This window comes from Cryptomeria japonica, chromosome 10 (assembly GCF_030272615.1).
Source record: "Cryptomeria japonica chromosome 10, Sugi_1.0, whole genome shotgun sequence".
NCBI classification, from domain to species: Eukaryota; Viridiplantae; Streptophyta; class Pinopsida; order Cupressales; family Cupressaceae; genus Cryptomeria; species Cryptomeria japonica.
This window is the reverse complement of record NC_081414.1, coordinates 791,155,912-791,172,775: the sequence shown is the minus strand read 5'-3', so window position 1 is coordinate 791,172,775 and position 16,864 is coordinate 791,155,912. Positions and strand designations below refer to the sequence as shown.

Sequence of the window (16,864 nt, the reverse complement as noted above, 5' to 3'; positions counted from 1 at the left end):
GTGTAAATATTTCAAAAGGAGGATTGTATAATTCTGAAATCAAGAGAGTTCTTTAGATATATTTGTGTGTGGTGTAGAATGTTTTGAGTGTATGTGAATAAAGAAGAAAAAGGCTTATGCAACAAAGAAGATTAGGGAATACAAGTTTGTTATGAAGTGTGTTGTATATCTGAGTATGGAATAAAAACATCCTTGAGATGTATGTGTTTGCAGTACATAAGAAGAACTTTGTACCAGATTTATGAAGATTTAATGAAGGCCTTATGAGCAGATATTGTACAGAAGTTTGGATCAGATTTGGAGCAGACTTAATAGTAAATTTAAAACAGTCTTCTAGAAGATTTGTGGAGTTAACAGATTTTGAAGAAGAATCTATAACAGATTTACGAAGAGATTATAGCAGATTTGGAAAGAGATCATAGAAGGTCAGAAGAAGACAATATAGTAGACTTGTGTAAGAAATTCATAGTAATCCATCATACGTTGTTATAGCAACATTGTAAAGGTGGAATTCCAGATTTATGTGAAGTAGGTTGGTGCTCACCAAAGAAACGGGACTCGGACTCGGCTCGGACTTGGACTCGGGACTCGGCGTCAGACTCGGCTCCAGACTCGGCTGGACTCAGGAAAGTGAAAAACTCAAAAAATTTAGAGATTTTTTAAGATTTAAAACCTGTTTCATGCACCCTTTATTGAATAAGACACAATAACATCATCAAACTTGGCTCATTTCATTACATAATATATACACAAGTATACATCTATGATCTATCACATAAGCATAAACGCAAATTGTAGCTGAAGGAAATAACAAACATAGATATATAAATATTGTCAAATGTATACAATATTACAAAACTCATGGAATAAAAAATCCATGTCATCATATGATCATCATCAAATGTTCCATACAAATAACAAAGGTAAATACATCTACAAGCCTATGGCGCAGAGGAGTCTGCACCCTCCGGCCCCGACGTCGGCTCCGATGAAGGCCCCGGCCCCCTACGAAGGCGTCTAAGGTAGGTCATAGATGATTGGGCAGCCATAGCCGCTCCTCGTGACACCACGCCATGCTCACCAACATCAGGAACATCTGTGTCACTGTCACCATCTGTGTCACTATCACCATCTGCCTCTGAATCTCCTCTCTCTGCTCGTGCTCTCTGCTCCTCCTCTACCATGGCTACAGCCTCAGCCTCTATATCTACCTGGTCGATCCAATCAGTGTCATCATCACTAAAGACAGCCACAGGATCTGTCTCAATGGCCCACTCTGCCTCAGGATCAACCTCATCTAGAATGATAGGAGAGATGTCAGCTAATGCATTCTTTCTCATTCTCAGGCGAAGGTTGTAGTGAACAAAGATAAGATCATTCATCTTCTCCACGGATAATCTATTGCGCCTCTTGGAGTGTATGTGCTCAAACATACTCCAATTGCGCTCACAACCAGATGCATTGCATGGTTGGCTCAAGATGCGAATGGCCAACTTCTGAAGATTTGGTGTCGTTGGGCCAAAAAAGCTCCACCAATTATCTGAGTTTGAAATGAGAAAAATAAATAAAATCAGTCTCTCATAAACTCATTTAACAATATACAATAAAACTAAAATTAAGCCTTACAATTTATTTTTACCTGGCATCATAGTTGTCCTACTTTCTTTGGCGATAGGACGAGAAAAGGTCTCCCCTTGTGCATTTGAGAACAACTGTAGCTCTCGCATAAGATCTGTCTGAGTACAACCAACAGGTGCCATCTTCTCCATGACTGAGTATAGCCCATCAAGGACCTCCGCATCAGCCCTGAAAGTAGGGCTAAAATGGAATGCCGGATTCAAATAATAGGCTGCTGCATGGATGGGCCTATGAAGCTGATGATGCCATCTCTTATCAATGATCTGCCAAATGGGACCATACTTGCTCTCATCTCCTGCATAGATAGATTTGATGCCCTCTTTCGCCCTATCCATGCCCTCATATATGTAGCCCATTGCGGGCTTTTCTCCATCCGCAACTCGCAACAAAACCACCAAGGGCTTAACAAACTGTAAAATTGAAAATATTGTGTAATTTAAAACATGAGCAAATAAGAGAATATGATGAATAAGTTATAAAACAAAAAGTTAAATAAAAATTGTAGAATTTATAAAAAAATTACCTTCACTATCTCATCACAAGGGCTCCAAAAGCCTCGCTCATCAAAAATGCAGTCTGCCATATCTTTCCCTGCTGGGGTGGCAGCATAGGATGAGGAAGACCACTCCTCACCAACAATCATACGTCTCAAGGCCATCTTACAACGAAGCATGGACTGCAATGTGATGAAGTTTGTGGCAAATCTTGTGATTCCTGGACGAGCTAACTCCTTATGCTCTGTGTATTGTCTCATAAGAGCCAACACCCATGAATGATTATATACAAATTTGCACACATTTCTTGCCTTTTCTACACATGTCTTGACCCATGGAAGTTTTCCAATATCCTCTAACATGAGGTCAATGCAATGGGCGGCACATGGAGTCCAAACTATAGATGGGCGCCTCTCCATCAATAGTCTGCCTGCAACAACATAATTTGTTGCATTGTAATTAATGAGGTTACAAAATAGAAATTAATTTGCAAACAAAATTAGTTTGTAATCAAAAGTTTACCTGCAGCAACATAATTTGGTGCATTGTCAGTCACCACCTGTACCACGTTCTCTTCACCCACCTCATTAATCACCTCCTCTATCTGCTCACATAGGTAGGTGGCATTCTTGCAATGGGCGGAGGCATCAATAGAATTGATGAAAACGGTGCCCCCTGAAATAAAAAAATAAAGCAAGATCAATGATCATTCAATAAATCATTAAATGAAAAATAAAAAATTAATGCCTAAATGAAACTAAAATTAATCAATCACCTGCGGAAGAAACAAGAAAATTAAGGAGAGTTCTATTTCTCCTGTCTGTCCAACCATCAGTCATGATGGTGCAACCTTTAGTGCTCCATATTTGGCGTTGATCACCCAATTCTTTCTTCACATCATTCACCAATTCAGTCAAAATGGGTCCCCTCAAATCAAACTCAGAAGGGGCTTTGAACCCCGCCCCACAAATGGTAAGGGCATCAACCATTTCTTGCCAATAAGGTGACCTGTCACAAATAATTTTAATGAGATAAGTATGTACTATGTATAATGAACTATATACAACAAAAATTAATACGAACAATCAAATTAAAAAAATTAAAACAATCAAACATAAAACATTTACCTGGCTGTGAAGAATGGAATACTGCCATAGATCCAAAATCTGCCAACTGCCATTTTAGCAGCATCATGGACCTCCTTGTTCCAACCCATGCTCTCAAGTGACTGTTGGGACCCAGGAGTAGTGCGAGGTGCAAAAAAGGTATCCAACCTAGATTTACGAATCCTAGGTCCAATGCTAACACTCCCACTACCACTGCCAGTGCTAGGAACATGAGAAGGGGCAGAGGCACTGGCACTGGCACTTATAGAAGCAGAACCGGAAGCATGAGTAGTAGCAAAATGAGTGGGACGATATGAAGGTAAGGAAGAAGGCCCTCCAACACAACCTAATTGTGTCCCTGTTCCTAAAGGTGCATGTCTCCCAATGACTGTGAGATCCTCTTTTTCTTTCCTTTTCCTTTCAATTTCTTCAACCATTACATAGCAATCACGTACGGCCTCAGTGACTGCTTTTGTGTATGGGTCGGCATCATGCCCACGCACACCAGCAATATGGTATTTCAATCTATATATGCCTCAAATAAACACAATATGCATTGACATATTAACATTGTAATATCCCCTGCTCATATATGACTGAAAGTGTGTAAGGAATATCAGCAAACAATTGTTTCCTAACCTTTAATCTACTATTCAAAGGTATTAGACTGTATAGCCTGCGTGTTATGTGGTTTTCTGGACAGTTGAATAATCTTGCTTGTTATTCAGGTTTGACTGATATAATACTTCAGACTTGTTTTGACAGCATTAACTTCGATTTACAACCAAATGATGACTTGCAAAAGCTACTAAGCAACAAGATAACCCTTTAGGATGAATGTGCAATTGTTTTTGTGTTTTCTGATGCAATTACATGAATCAAAATGCAAGAAATGTACACCTACAACTGACTGCTATTTTGACAAACAGTTGTCATGCAACAATATAACAACATTAGAATGAGATGCAACCTTATTTCTCCTTTATTTTGAAACAATAGGCTGATTACAATGTCCACACAAGGGCCAAGACTCTTGGCTATTCAACAATAATTTTCAGAATGTCTGAAGACAAATAGCAGCCATGAATTCATGCATACAAACTGAAATATAATGAAATCTTAATGCCAAATGAACCTGGAAGTAGCGCCTAGGCCTGTGAATGAAGAACCAAGCAATATCTCTCCTCTTTGAACCTCCCCTTAGCCAAATCGAATTATTCTCCTAATCGCCCCTGTTGCAGATGTGAATGACAGTAATTAATTGTTTACAGCTCCTTGGACTCCTTTCAAGCCACAAATGTCATTGTTTAACTCCTCATAGGTGGGCGCTCCAATCTAGGAAGAAACCGATGCATCAAAAATAAGATATGAGCAAAATCGTGGGGGATGGAGGTGTGGTTCGATTTTGCTTCGATTTTGCTATACGACCTGCTATACAACCTGCAACCTCCCTATTTCTCCTTCAAAATGATTCAAGGAGAATCGCCTAGCCTCCTCAATAGAATCGATGCACATAAGTATCAAATAATGATGAGCTGAATACTCCCAAACACGTCTACGATGAAGATACCATGAAAACTCAATAAGCACAAATATGAAGGACTGAGATATCCTTCACTCTTAGCTGCAATCTTTCGGAGGATCTCTCACCACCTCAATTATGCAGTCAAAGGGAGGTATTGTTCCCAATGATCAAGTCTACAGAAACCCTTGGCTCCACAAGTTTAAACACAAGAGAAGATGTCAAATAAGTGATCGATGATCAACAATGAACCAACCCCCTCTATTTATTCTTTTTCTCCAACTAATTGGTCCCCTTCTAGAAGATTCCAAATTAATAAAATAACATTTAATTGCTTCTCTTAAATAATTTATAATTTGCACTTTAGGAAATATTAAAATATTATTATATGTTGGTGTCTGTTTTATCATCTACCAAACATTAGGATAGGATACCCGAAGGTATTCTATCCTCTCCTGAAAAATCACTATTGATTCCAAGGTCTATATGTGCGAACAAGCGACTTTAGTGGAATAGCTTCTTGGGTAGTGTATGCTGAAATTTTCAAGGGGGACTTACGTTTGACAAGTATTTTTGAACTGCTGGACTTAGATGGATTTAGCAATTTAGGCTCTTTTTTTTTTTTTTTGTTTTGGATTTTTTTAGATTTAGACTTTCAAAAGGAAGGGAAAAAGAGATAGGGTTTAGGAAGGCTAATCTAATCCTACGAATTCTGGAGACGGTGTCAATTGGGTGCTCTCGGGAAACCAAACCTTGCTTCGCCACACCAGGGACAACTACACAAGGCCAGTGCAATCTTCAATGGGTTGTGCTTATGATCGAGATGTTGGGATGCACAGGGGATGGGCTCAGACTAACTTTGCACGGTGAGATGGAAATCATCCATACACCAAAAGTATGAGCAGAGATATACCATCAATTGACACTTATCAAATCCTTCATTCGAATTAACAACAATGAAAGCAAATCTAAGTTAATTTTAACTAAGTGTTGAGGCAATTAAAACCATGCAAATCATTCAAATAATAGAGATTACAAAGCAACGCACATGCAATATATTATTTGGAAATGACCTTAAGCAACAAAACATCAAAAACCTCACACTCTCCAAATGAGAGGAGACAACCTTATATAGTTTTCAAGAATAAATGAACGGCCGAGATCAAACAGTGATCAAGGGCCCAGATCGAAAGCTATAAACCCTAATTAGGGTTTCCCAAAACTAACTACCCTCTTCCAATTACATTTGGGACACTTGTCCTTCTTGCTAAAAATAAACCATCAATGAAAATAGAAGGTTGTTGCATTGTGAAGTGTGCCCTTCTAGAAGCTTCTGGATAAGTCAGGTTCATCGAATCTGGAGATGCTGACTTGGAGCGATCTGATTGGTTGGAGATGACGAGGCACCACCTCAAAGTGTTGAATGTCTTCCTTGAATTTTCCAATTTGTGTCAAGAAATTGTCTAAGTATGAAAATTTGATTCCTTCTTGTCACCATTTGATTCTGCTTGGGAGCTTTTCTTTTTTATTATTTCTTCAGGAGATGAAATCCTTCAAGAAGTTGGAAATTTATTTAACTTTTCCATATTTTCACTACGTCTAAGAACTTTTCTTTCTTGATGCCTTGAGATTCTTTCGAGTGCCTCTCGAATTTGGAGAAGAAATCTCTTCGCGAAGTATTTCTCATACTTAGCCAAATTTTGTCCCTCTCTATGCTCGGACGAACCTTGCTCGTGGTCCCGTCTTCAATTCTGAATTTGGCTTTAAACTCCATTTGTGTTTTGTGTGACGATCCTGCCTTTAGCTGCCAATTTATGTTGCGTGGGAGGAGGGTTAAAAAGCTCTTGGTAACCCCTTGCAAATATGAAATGATGGGATCAAGTTGTTTAGGCATTCGCTGTGATCATGTCCTTCTTCTCGATACCCTGACATGCCTTCATCATAATTAAGGAAATTGGAATTTTCTTTGTGAAACATTTCCCATACTTAGCCAAATTTTGGCTATCTTCACGGCCGGATGAACCTTACCTGTGAACTTGTCCTCAATCTTTCGTTTGGCTTGAAACTTCAACTGCGATCTCTATTATGATCTCGCTTCTATTTCCTCCTGCGACCTGTAAAACCAAAGGAAAATAAGTTAGAAATCTATCTTGGATTAAAGAAGATCGAGGCTGCGAACAGCTAAGTGCTTGGAAGATTTCACTTCATTTTCATACTTAGCCATGAGAATGGGATTTTCACATGTAAATCCTCCAACCTTCAAGATAACTGTGATCACAATCCAACACCAAGTGTTATAACTCCAAAAATTTCTTATACTTAGCCAAAAAAATGATTTTCCTCCCTTAGAAATTTGAACAAATTCACTAAAAATCATTTCTCAAACTCTGGAAAAACTCAGAAAATACATAAATCTGCATCATGAATTTAATTTCACCTTCAAAAATACTCAAAAATTCAGGAGAGGTTCAATAATTCATCCTTATACTGGTTGTCTTTCTCCAAAAATCTGTGAAACTTTTGTCAAAAAAGTTTATTTAACTTCCAGCAATATCCAAAACTTTCTCCAGATGAACTCCAAACTGAAAGTATTTTACTATGCTCTCCTTAATATTTTCGAACTTCTTGGTGTAGAAATGAAGTTTACAACGAAGTATTTGTAAATAAAGTTAAATCCTCAATCAGAAACCCTTAAAATCTTCCAAATCATGTTTCCAATTTTAACTTCATTCTTTTGGAAAGTGTTGTCATGTTTCCAAATTCGAAGAAAATATCTTCCAAAAGTTTTCAATTTGGCTATAAGTTTGAAATATTTATTTATCTTCCAATATTCTCCTTTTGAAAACTTTCTATTTTGGATTTAAGTTCGAAATCTTGAAGGATTTTTATGACATCATTTTGTATTTTCGTTGATTCTGTTTGACTTTTATGTGTAGGTGGACTTTTTGGAAGTTTATCTTCATCTTCTTCAAGTTTTGGCAAACTTTGCTTACCTCTCCAAGTGGTGGAGTTTAGAGGGCCTTCCCCTATCATACTTAGCATCTACTTCCTTGGGCGGAGTTTTGAAGGGTCCCTTCAACATGGAGGGCGGACTTTGAGCAAAGCTCAATCAAGGCAAATTTTTAGCTAAGGCATAGGGCGGACTTCTAAGACATCTCCAACATGGGCGGACTTCTAAGACATCTCCAACATGGGCGGACTTCTAGACCTTTGCATCATTTTGCTAGGGTAGGGAGGAGTTTTGATGGGTCTCCAACATGGGGCGGACTTTGGACTTCACCCCTTGGGCACCCCACACACATGGCGGACTTTAGAGTGTTGGCCATCATGGCCTCTTCCAAAAAATGGTGGACTTTGAAGGGTTGGCCACCAACATGGAAGGATAGGGCGGAGTTTCAAGGCCATTCACTCAGCAGCACCTTGGGCGGAGTTTTGGATGACCAGCACCATGTGCGGAGTTTTGGTGAGTCCCCTTAGGCATGGACTTTGGTGGCACCTCCTACATGGCTCTCTAACCTTTGGTGGACTTTAGACTTGGCTCCATCAAGGCGAAATTTTGGCTAAGGCATGGGGTGGACTTTAGACATTGCTCCTTCATGGCCTCCCAAGGCATGGCGGACTTTGGACAAGGCTCCTTCATGGCGAATTTTTTTTTTGGCTAAGGCACGGGGCAGACTTTGAAGGCCTCTCCTCATGGCTCTCTTTACCCTTGGTGGACTTTAGGCATCTCTCCTAGCCTATGGCTTCCAATGCATACATGGCGGACTTTGATGGTTGTTCCATGCAAGGCGGTCTTCAACACATCCCCTTATGGGCGGACTTTAGAGTGCTGGCCATCATGGCCTCTTCAACACATGGCAGACTTCTGGCTTAGCACCCATGTGACCCCCAAAGGCATGGTGGACTTTGAGGTGAGCACCCACACAGCCTCCTAAGGCATGGCGGACTTCAGGCAAGGCTCCTTCATGGCCTCTCTTACATCGTGGTGGGGTTTGAACATGCAAAAATACTTCAAAACCCTTGTTAGCCAGACTCAGAATAATTTTCAGAGAAATTTCAAAATTTCACAGTTTAGTCTAATTTAATCGGATTAACTTGAAATTTGAATCCATGCCTAGGTGGATCATCTGAAGAAGCAAAAAGCCTAAAATCTAGGGATTTAGCTTTTTAGGTCAAAACTTGGAATTTTCGAGTTCCGATCGAAGCTGGTCAGTGGTACAAGTGTAAACCCTAGGTTTGCATCCTGAAAAAGCAAAAAGCAGACATGCCTAAAAAATAGGAAAAACTTTCTAAAAATAGCCATACCGGGGATCGGGCTGAAAATGCCAAAAACGAAACTTCCTAAAAAATAGGAAAAAGCAAAAAAGCAAATTTTCTAAAAATAGAAAGTTGTCCAAATTCGTCCAAATCGATTGCGATCTTCATCCTTTGGCCTTTCTAAGCACTCTGGTGGTGTTCACACTTTGGAATCACATAACTTGCAAAAACTAACTTTCAATCGTCAGGGCTTGAAATGCTCTGAACTGGACAAGGCTTGGTAAAACTACAGCAAAAGGTCATAAGACACTAACAAAACCCTAGAAAGCAGGAAAAGAGAGGGTCCCCATTTGCAATGGGGTGATGTGTGAAAAAGCTTACAACATTATAATATAAAGTGCACACGTGACATCATACGTGAGAACTCATTATCTCACCATAAAATCATGTAAAATAAAATGTGAAGCCATAAGTAGCTGCCAAGTGGACCCCCTAATCAACTCCTTGGTCTACGAGGGTCAAATAATAGGCCAACCTCGTGAATGTCCATGTACTAAGGAGAAGAGGACATTACAAACATGCATTCGAAACATACTTGATTGGCCCTAATGCCAAGAGAAGGGATCCAAATTCATCCAACAATTAAATTCACATATATGATACTAATACTCCATATAATAATTTCACATTTATAGCATCCAATTTACACTTTTATCAAATGTCCAAAATGAACCAAAACTAGTCATGGAGGCCATCCACAATCGATGGACCTCCAAAAAGCTTAAATTTTCAAACATATCCAATCAAAATTTTGGGAAAACCCTTTGGTCCATAGGTGAACAACAATCCAAAAATGTAATAAAATCAACAATTCGGGCATCCAAGAAAAAATGGGCAGAGTTTCCTTTTGTAATACCAAATATATTTCACTTTTGGGAGTTGAAATATAAAAATAATAAAAATATTAAAATTAAATTGCCACTATATTATTTAAATATCATTAATATAAGCACTATAATAGTGACAATTCACATATGATGGACTATGCACAAATAGCCTTTATTGGTCATTCACAAATATGCATTGGGGTAACCTGTCATTACCAAATTGTTAATTGGAGGTATAATTAAATAAAATTAAGGGAAACTTTTCCAAATGAGGAACGATGGCTTAAGGCTAGGTAACATATTTGGCCAATGTGCTATCTCCTATAACCGCTGTCGGGGATATGAGCACGCTTAGACCTGTGGAGCTAGGTGGAGTCGATGCTCTGTACTTGCACCAACCAAAACATACAAACACTTGTGCATGTTGGCGGCATTATTGTACACGGGAATAACATTAGTTAATTAGGCGTAATTGTTTTGGTTAGTTGGCGCTCGCACCCCTTCGGTACCCTTTTATACTTCGGAATGTAACTTGTAACATACACTTATTATGAATAGAACATCTGATACACTTCGTCTGATTTTTACGGCATTGTTCTGCATTATGTCCTTTATGTCTTAAGTTATACACCCGAGAGGGCAAACATTTGGTGCTCGTGCTGGAGGGGACCAAGTGTAACAGGCGTATGGCTCTGCCCGAAGGCCGGAATACAAGTGCCGCCTACTCCAGATGCTGGCACAGTCGTGCCCATCGGTAACAGAGGTGGGGCAAACCGGACTCGTACAGGCTCCTCCGTTGCCTGACTGCTATCGTCCTCCTCATCTTCCTCCTCCGACTCCTCCGTGCTGCTGGACTCCCTCCCGCTGTCCGGCTCCCCTGAGGCCGAGGCCCTATCCACCGCCCGTTTCCGCTTAGCGGAAGAGTGCCCAATGTCCAAGTGCCTCCAATACATTATTGGAGGCTCTCCCGCTGCCAACGGTCCCTGTGGTCGTACCTCCAACTCGTCCTCCGGCACTACTTCCCGCGTGGCCTCCAGGAATAACCCTATAGCATAATGAGGCATATAGAATGTGCGATGCTGGAGCGTCAGAAACTCATACATACGCTTTGCCAGTAGCGCTGCCCAGTCATACACGATGCCATTCATCAGTCCATTCATCAGCATAATTTGAGGGAGGGCAATGTCCGACGCCCTTCATATAATATAATTGAAAGCATTATTAACATTCCCCAATTGGGGTCACATAATAATATTGTTAGTAGCATGATATCTCATCAAATCAATATAGCATCATCAACTGAACGTACTGCTTAGCATTTAATCTCTTAAAATAAATACAATAGCATAAAATATGATTTATTACTTTTAAGTCACCCAACCAGATTTTCATCACTTGTTTCATTCCAAACATTGATCACATCAACGTTAATATCAACATCATAAATATGGTAACAACCTCCAATGAATCCAGTACCCAAATAGATATGCAAAAAACAAATAGAACAATGGTCCTCACAACCAAACACAAAAGTAAGCATGCATCCCAAAGCATTAGCATAATCATGATCATCATGAAGCAATCCAGAACATAACTGGTCCAACACAAACAAAATATATATCCAATCAAGGCATAAGGTAGGAACTCAAGGCCTTACACTGAAAGCAAATGCAGCATCCAGAATAATAGCAAAGCACCACAAAAAAGTTTACACCCACTATTGAATGGCACAATCATAGTCCCATAGCCAAATCCTCATCGAGAAGCAAGAACAAAGAAGAGCAACAAGAGGGGCATTACACCAATTCCTTGAAGAAATGCTCATATTTTCTTAGTTGCTCCAAGTGGCCATGCAATGTTCACCAATGGCCTCATGCATCTAGTCAATATTTAGTTGGTCTTTTACAATGGTGTTCAAAATTCTATCATTGTCTTTCTAGCAACTCACACCTCTTTCCTAAAGTTTTCTAGCACATAAATATCCATGGCTACCAAATTACATAGCCATTGGTTGTGTGACCCTCCAATGATTGTCCTACCACTTGCTCGCACCCACACAATACACAACCTATAGAGTTTTGTTGGAGGCCCTAGGCTCGACCTTAACATGCAGTTGCACTACAAATTTTGCTTGCATTGCCTTCTATCAGCTCTATTTGATCCTCTTCATGGCCAACACGCCCCTTTCAATGGCTTGTTGCCCCTTGACTTAGGCTAACCCAACCACTAACAAAACTGTGATCTCCAAATGGATAAACAATCCCAATATTTGTCATAATTGCTAAAAAGTAGTTACTATTAGTTGTTTCTAACCATGACATTTTATGTTAAAACAAATATTATTGTTAACAGTTGAGTTAGTGGTTTATACTAATTGCCAGTGCTTTATGTTGATCGTTAGATTGACCAACAAGTGCCTAAAGCATGGTTACCTTTTTGTTTTTCTATAACTTGGTGTTTAGGTGTTGGGTTAAAATGAGGGTTCACTAGTAGGTTGGGAACAAAGCCCATTTTCACTCCTAAATATAAAGGAGAAATAAGAGTCAATTGGCTCAGCCTCAAATCTATTGAAAAGGACTGAGCACAGACTGGATTTCTTTATTCTCCTTGTTTGAGTTGAAAATGAATTTGATAATCTAAATTAGGGCTAATGAAGGAAAATTGGAAGTAATCAACATGGAGAAATAGTTTCAAAATAGATATATAGACACATAACATAGATCTGGAAATGGGAAGTAGAGGGGAACCTATGGCTGGAATTTGGTCTCGAAAATCTGGACACGGATGCTAGGCATCATTGTCCCAAAATTGTCAAATGCAGACAATGGGAACAATTTTGGAATAAAGATGTTCTGAGCATCTCCCTGAAATTTCGTCGAAAAAGTGTCAGACACCAATGCGGGGCAGCCCTATCCTAATGTTTTTGTCTCTTCAAAATCAGGTTCTATTCGTCCCAGTCTTCTCTTTTAAGAAGTAGTTAAGACAAGATTCGGTGTCCCATCCACTATCATATCAGATAATGCCAAGGCATTTGTTGGAACCCAAATCAGTTCTTGGGTAGTTAAGCATGGTACATACTTAAAGACATCATCCAATTATTACCCTCAGGGTAATGGCTTAGCTAAATCTTCCAACAAAAACCTCATCAGGATAATCAAAAGGACAATTGAAGACAATCGGAGGTCTTTGCATACTAAGTTGAGGACAGCCTTATGGGCTGATAGGATCACACCCAAGAGGGCGATTGGTAACTCCCCTTTCATGTTGGTATATGGGAAGGAAGCAAGACTCCCATCTTCCCTAGAGTTACCCTCTCTTGAAATAGCACATCATCTAGAATTGATAGAGAATGATGCCATGACAGTAAGGCTAGCTGAGCTAATGGAGCCGCAAGAGGTTAGAGGTTAGGCTATGCATACGATTGAGGCTCATCAAGAACAAGTCAAAAGAAGTCTTGACAAAAAGGCTACTAATAAGGTCTTCAAAAGCAAATTTTGTCTCCAGGATTAAAAAACAAAGGGAAAATGTCGTCTACATTCAAATTTATCTAGAGAAGCATGGATCTTCAAGATTTTTTAAAGTCACGAAGGGAAATTCCTTGAGAAGTTGAAAAGATTGGTAATCATGAAGTGTTCAAAGTCTGACCTGAATTTGGTTGCAAATCATGTAAAGTCCGTCCAAAGGAGAAAGCTTGATCATGAAGTTAATTAAGTTCGCCTTGGAACATGTCAAAGAAAGTTCAAAGTCCTATCCAAGCACGTAAAAGAATGTTCAAAGTCCTATCCAACTATGTCAAAGAATGTTCAAAGTCCTATCCAAACATGTCACAAAGTTTGCTAAGTCCTATTTGGATTAGGAAAGAAAATCATGAAGTCCGATTTGGATTAGGAAAGAAAATGATAAAGTGTAATGTCCCCTTTTTGGGACATTAGGAAAACCCATTAACTAATTAAGTTTAAGCTGTCAAAACATAACAATTTGAAAGACAACTTAATTTAATTATTTATTAAAGCAAATTTAAGTGACTTTAATGTCAACATCAAATTTAAGATAGTCACTTTATTCATAAAAGGAAATTCCAAGAGACAGGCAGGGGGCAAACGAAGAGTCATAAGGTTGAGCTATTTAATATCTTGGGAAGGCCCATTTTGGATATGCTTGGTTTTATGTTTGGAGATTAATTCTTTTGGGAGAGTTTCTGGGAAGTTCTAGATTTCATCAGGTTCGAGGACGCAAACCCTCGAGCTTGGAGGCAGTGGACAAAAACCCATTGTCAGTTAGAGTTATCATTCAGGTGGCTCACTTTGTGCTTCAGGTTTTATTTACTGGGTTCCAATCAGACTGTAAGTTTTCTAGCTACGATTGGATTTTGCTGTTTTTGCTCCAATAAAGATTTGAGATTATATTCATATCTAAATTTTAGTAAATTCTGTGTTAGCATGAAATTTAATGATTTTCACTGTAATTTTTTGGTTTAATTGAAATCAATTACATGCAAATTCTATGCTGTAACTTTGCAGGTAGCTTGTTCAAATTTCTAGAATGAATATCCCTAGGGGGAGATTTGAGCCAGTTTTTGTGGCAGCTTGTAGAGTTTCAAGATTGAAGTTCCCAAATTAAAGTCTACTTTCAGGAAGATGTTTTAAGAAGCGCTGAAGACATGAATTGGAATTATTATATAATTCTTCCTAGCAACGAAGATTTTCCTTAAGCCTCTTGGTATTTGTTGGAAGTAAGTGAATCCGTTTTGAGGCTTAATTCTGGAAGCTGTCTTCCTAAGCCTATCGTGATTCCTGACAATTTGGCATGAGATGTTCATTGGATGTATGTCTCCTGCATAAGAGTTGATCTTCAAAAAGATATCTTGACGGAGTTATGGGATGCTCAGCTAGTGTCGTTTATTAACAAAGAAATAAATTCAACGTAAGCTTCCAGATAAAGAAGCGACTTTATTTTCTTCGACACATATACTTCTTTGCGGGAATTATTTTCTGAACATATTATGTATGCAGACATGACATAAGTCACTACAACAAGCATGGCCTCATACCTCCCTTAATGGAAATCCTACCAAAAACATTAAATGCACCCCTATGGCTCCACAAAAGAAGGTGCATAAGTCACAAAAGCTGTTAGAGCATTTAAAGCTTTGAGTGTTGATCACGCCATCCAGGAGTGTCGCTAGTCGAAAGGAAGTCCGGGGACTTCGGAAACTCGGGTTCCCGAAGTGGGGAAGACATGGAAAGAACTTTGAAGCCTTGGGGTTTCGGAAGGAAAAAGGAGAGCAGCTCGAAACTTCGGAACCTCGGAGTTCTGGAGTTTCGGAGAACTGAAAAAAGGGCTAAGGAAGGAACTTCGGAACCTCGGGGTTCCAAGAAGGAAGAAGGGAAGCAAAGGAAGAGAACTTCGAAACCTCGGGGTTCCGGAGTTCCGGAGAAAGAAAGGAAGAAAGGCTTAGGAACTTGGAAACCTAGGGGTTCCGGAGTTTTGGGGTTGAAGACTTAGGAACTTGGGAACCAAGGGGTTTCGGAGTTTCAGGTTTTGAGGAATAAGGAACTTGGGAACGTGGGGGTTCCAGAGTTCTGGGGTTGAAGACTTAGGAACTTGGGAACCTGGGGGTTCCGAAGTTCCGGGGTTGAGGACTAAGGAACTTGGGAAGCTGGGGGTTCCGGAGTTCCGGGGTTGAAGACTTAGGAACCTGGGAATCTGGGGGTTCCGGGGTTGAGGAATAAGGAACTTGGGGATTCCGGAGTTCCGGGGTTGAAGACTTAGGAACCTGGGAACCTGGGGTTTCTGGAGTTCCGGGGTTGAAGACTTAGGAACCTGAGAACTTGGGGGTTCCGGAGTTCCGGGGTTGAAGACTAAGGAACTTGGGAACCTGGGGGTTCCGGGGTAGAAGAACTAAGAACTTGGGAACCTGGGGGTTCCGGAGTTCCGGGGTAGAAGAACTAGGAACTTGGGAACCTAGGGGTTCTGAAGTTCTGGGGTTGAAGACTTAGGAACTTGGGAACCTGGGGTTCTGGAATTCCAGCAAGACAACACTTCACACTTCATGATTCCATTGTTTTCTCTTTGATCAACTGAGGCAGCGCTGGTCCATAGAACATATCTCTGATCGGTTCTCACTGATGGACCAAGGGTGTCATAAAATGACAACAGATAACTTGAAACATGACATAGCATAAATAGGCATGGCAGATAAAACTGATTAAATCAACTGAATTCTACCTAGAAGTGTCAGCTACTTGTGTTTCCAAGCATCTGCCTTCTGTTTGCATTTTGCAATTAGATCCTCCCATAACTTTGTTTTAGATGCGCTTGAGAACTTGGGAACCCCCAGGTACTTGGTAGCTAGTCGCCCAATTTGCCACGCCAACTCTTTTGAAATCTTGATTTGGACCACTTTCTTGGTGTTAAAGAAAAAAACCTCCGATTTTTTGTTATTGATCCTTTGTCCCGTAGCTTTAGCATATAAATCCAAACCATCTTTAATTACCTTTGCCTCTCTTAATGTTGCCTCACCAAATAAGGTGGCGTCGTCTGCAAATTGGGAATGTATTATAGGTTTCAATTCCTCATGAATTACTACTCCCTTGCATATTTCCATTTCCTGTAGACTATGAATATGTCTGCTTAAAGCCTCAACCATTAGGACAAACAAAGATGTGGAGATCGGATCTCCTTGTCTCAGCCCATTCTTACTATCAAAGAATCCAAATAGAGAACCATTCACCGCCACAAGGAAATACCTGGATCCAATTGTTATCAAACCCGAACCTCTCCAATACCTCCACCAGGAAGTCCCATCTTACTTTATCGTATGCTTTCGATATATCTAATTTGATTAGCATGGATTTCTTCCTTGTAGTAGTAATCGAGTGTATTGATTTCGCAGTTAGTATAATGCTGTCCGCAATCTCCCGACCAGGTGTAAAACCATTTTTTTCCTCAGATATCAAT

The 16,864-nt window shown here is 39.8% G+C and overlaps 3 protein-coding genes across 12 annotated transcripts in view; 1 reads left to right on the top strand and 2 right to left on the bottom strand.

Moving 5' to 3' along the window:
- The window catches only part of LOC131039215 (uncharacterized), a 178,865-nt gene that overhangs the window by 68,343 nt on the left and 93,658 nt on the right, over window positions 1-16,864 (top strand). The gene's annotated exons all lie outside the window — the stretch shown is intronic.
- On the bottom strand, window positions 809-2,792 carry LOC131062992 (uncharacterized). Its single transcript, XM_057996741.2, has 4 exons — window positions 2,655-2,792; window positions 2,162-2,558; window positions 1,640-2,048; window positions 809-1,540 (listed from the first exon to the last, which is right to left on the bottom strand). The coding sequence occupies exons 2-4, from the start codon at window positions 2,549-2,551 to the stop codon at window positions 942-944; spliced, it is 1,398 nt and encodes a 465-aa protein (XP_057852724.2). The 5' UTR covers window positions 2,552-2,558; window positions 2,655-2,792; the 3' UTR covers window positions 809-941.
- On the bottom strand, window positions 2,821-3,709 carry LOC131858737 (uncharacterized). Its single transcript, XM_059212149.1, has 2 exons — window positions 3,260-3,709; window positions 2,821-3,140 (listed from the first exon to the last, which is right to left on the bottom strand). The coding sequence occupies exons 1-2, from the start codon at window positions 3,673-3,675 to the stop codon at window positions 2,900-2,902; spliced, it is 657 nt and encodes a 218-aa protein (XP_059068132.1). The 5' UTR covers window positions 3,676-3,709; the 3' UTR covers window positions 2,821-2,899.

Excerpts from the sequence above, each read along its gene's own strand:
- LOC131062992 (XM_057996741.2), bottom strand. The coding sequence starts at position 2,551 with ATGGAGAGGCGCCCATCTATAGTTTGGACTCCATGTGCCGCCCATTGC. Across the intron at positions 2,049-2,161 it reads CTTGTGATGAGATAGTGAAG|TTTGTTAAGCCCTTGGTGGT; the intron begins GTAATTTTTTTA and ends TCAATTTTACAG. Across the intron at positions 1,541-1,639 it reads TAGGACAACTATGATGCCAG|ATAATTGGTGGAGCTTTTTT; the intron begins GTAAAAATAAAT and ends TTTCAAACTCAG.
- LOC131858737 (XM_059212149.1), bottom strand. The coding sequence starts at position 3,675 with ATGGTTGAAGAAATTGAAAGGAAAAGGAAAGAAAAAGAGGATCTCACA. Across the intron at positions 3,141-3,259 it reads ATTCCATTCTTCACAGCCAG|GTCACCTTATTGGCAAGAAA; the intron begins GTAAATGTTTTA and ends TATTTGTGACAG.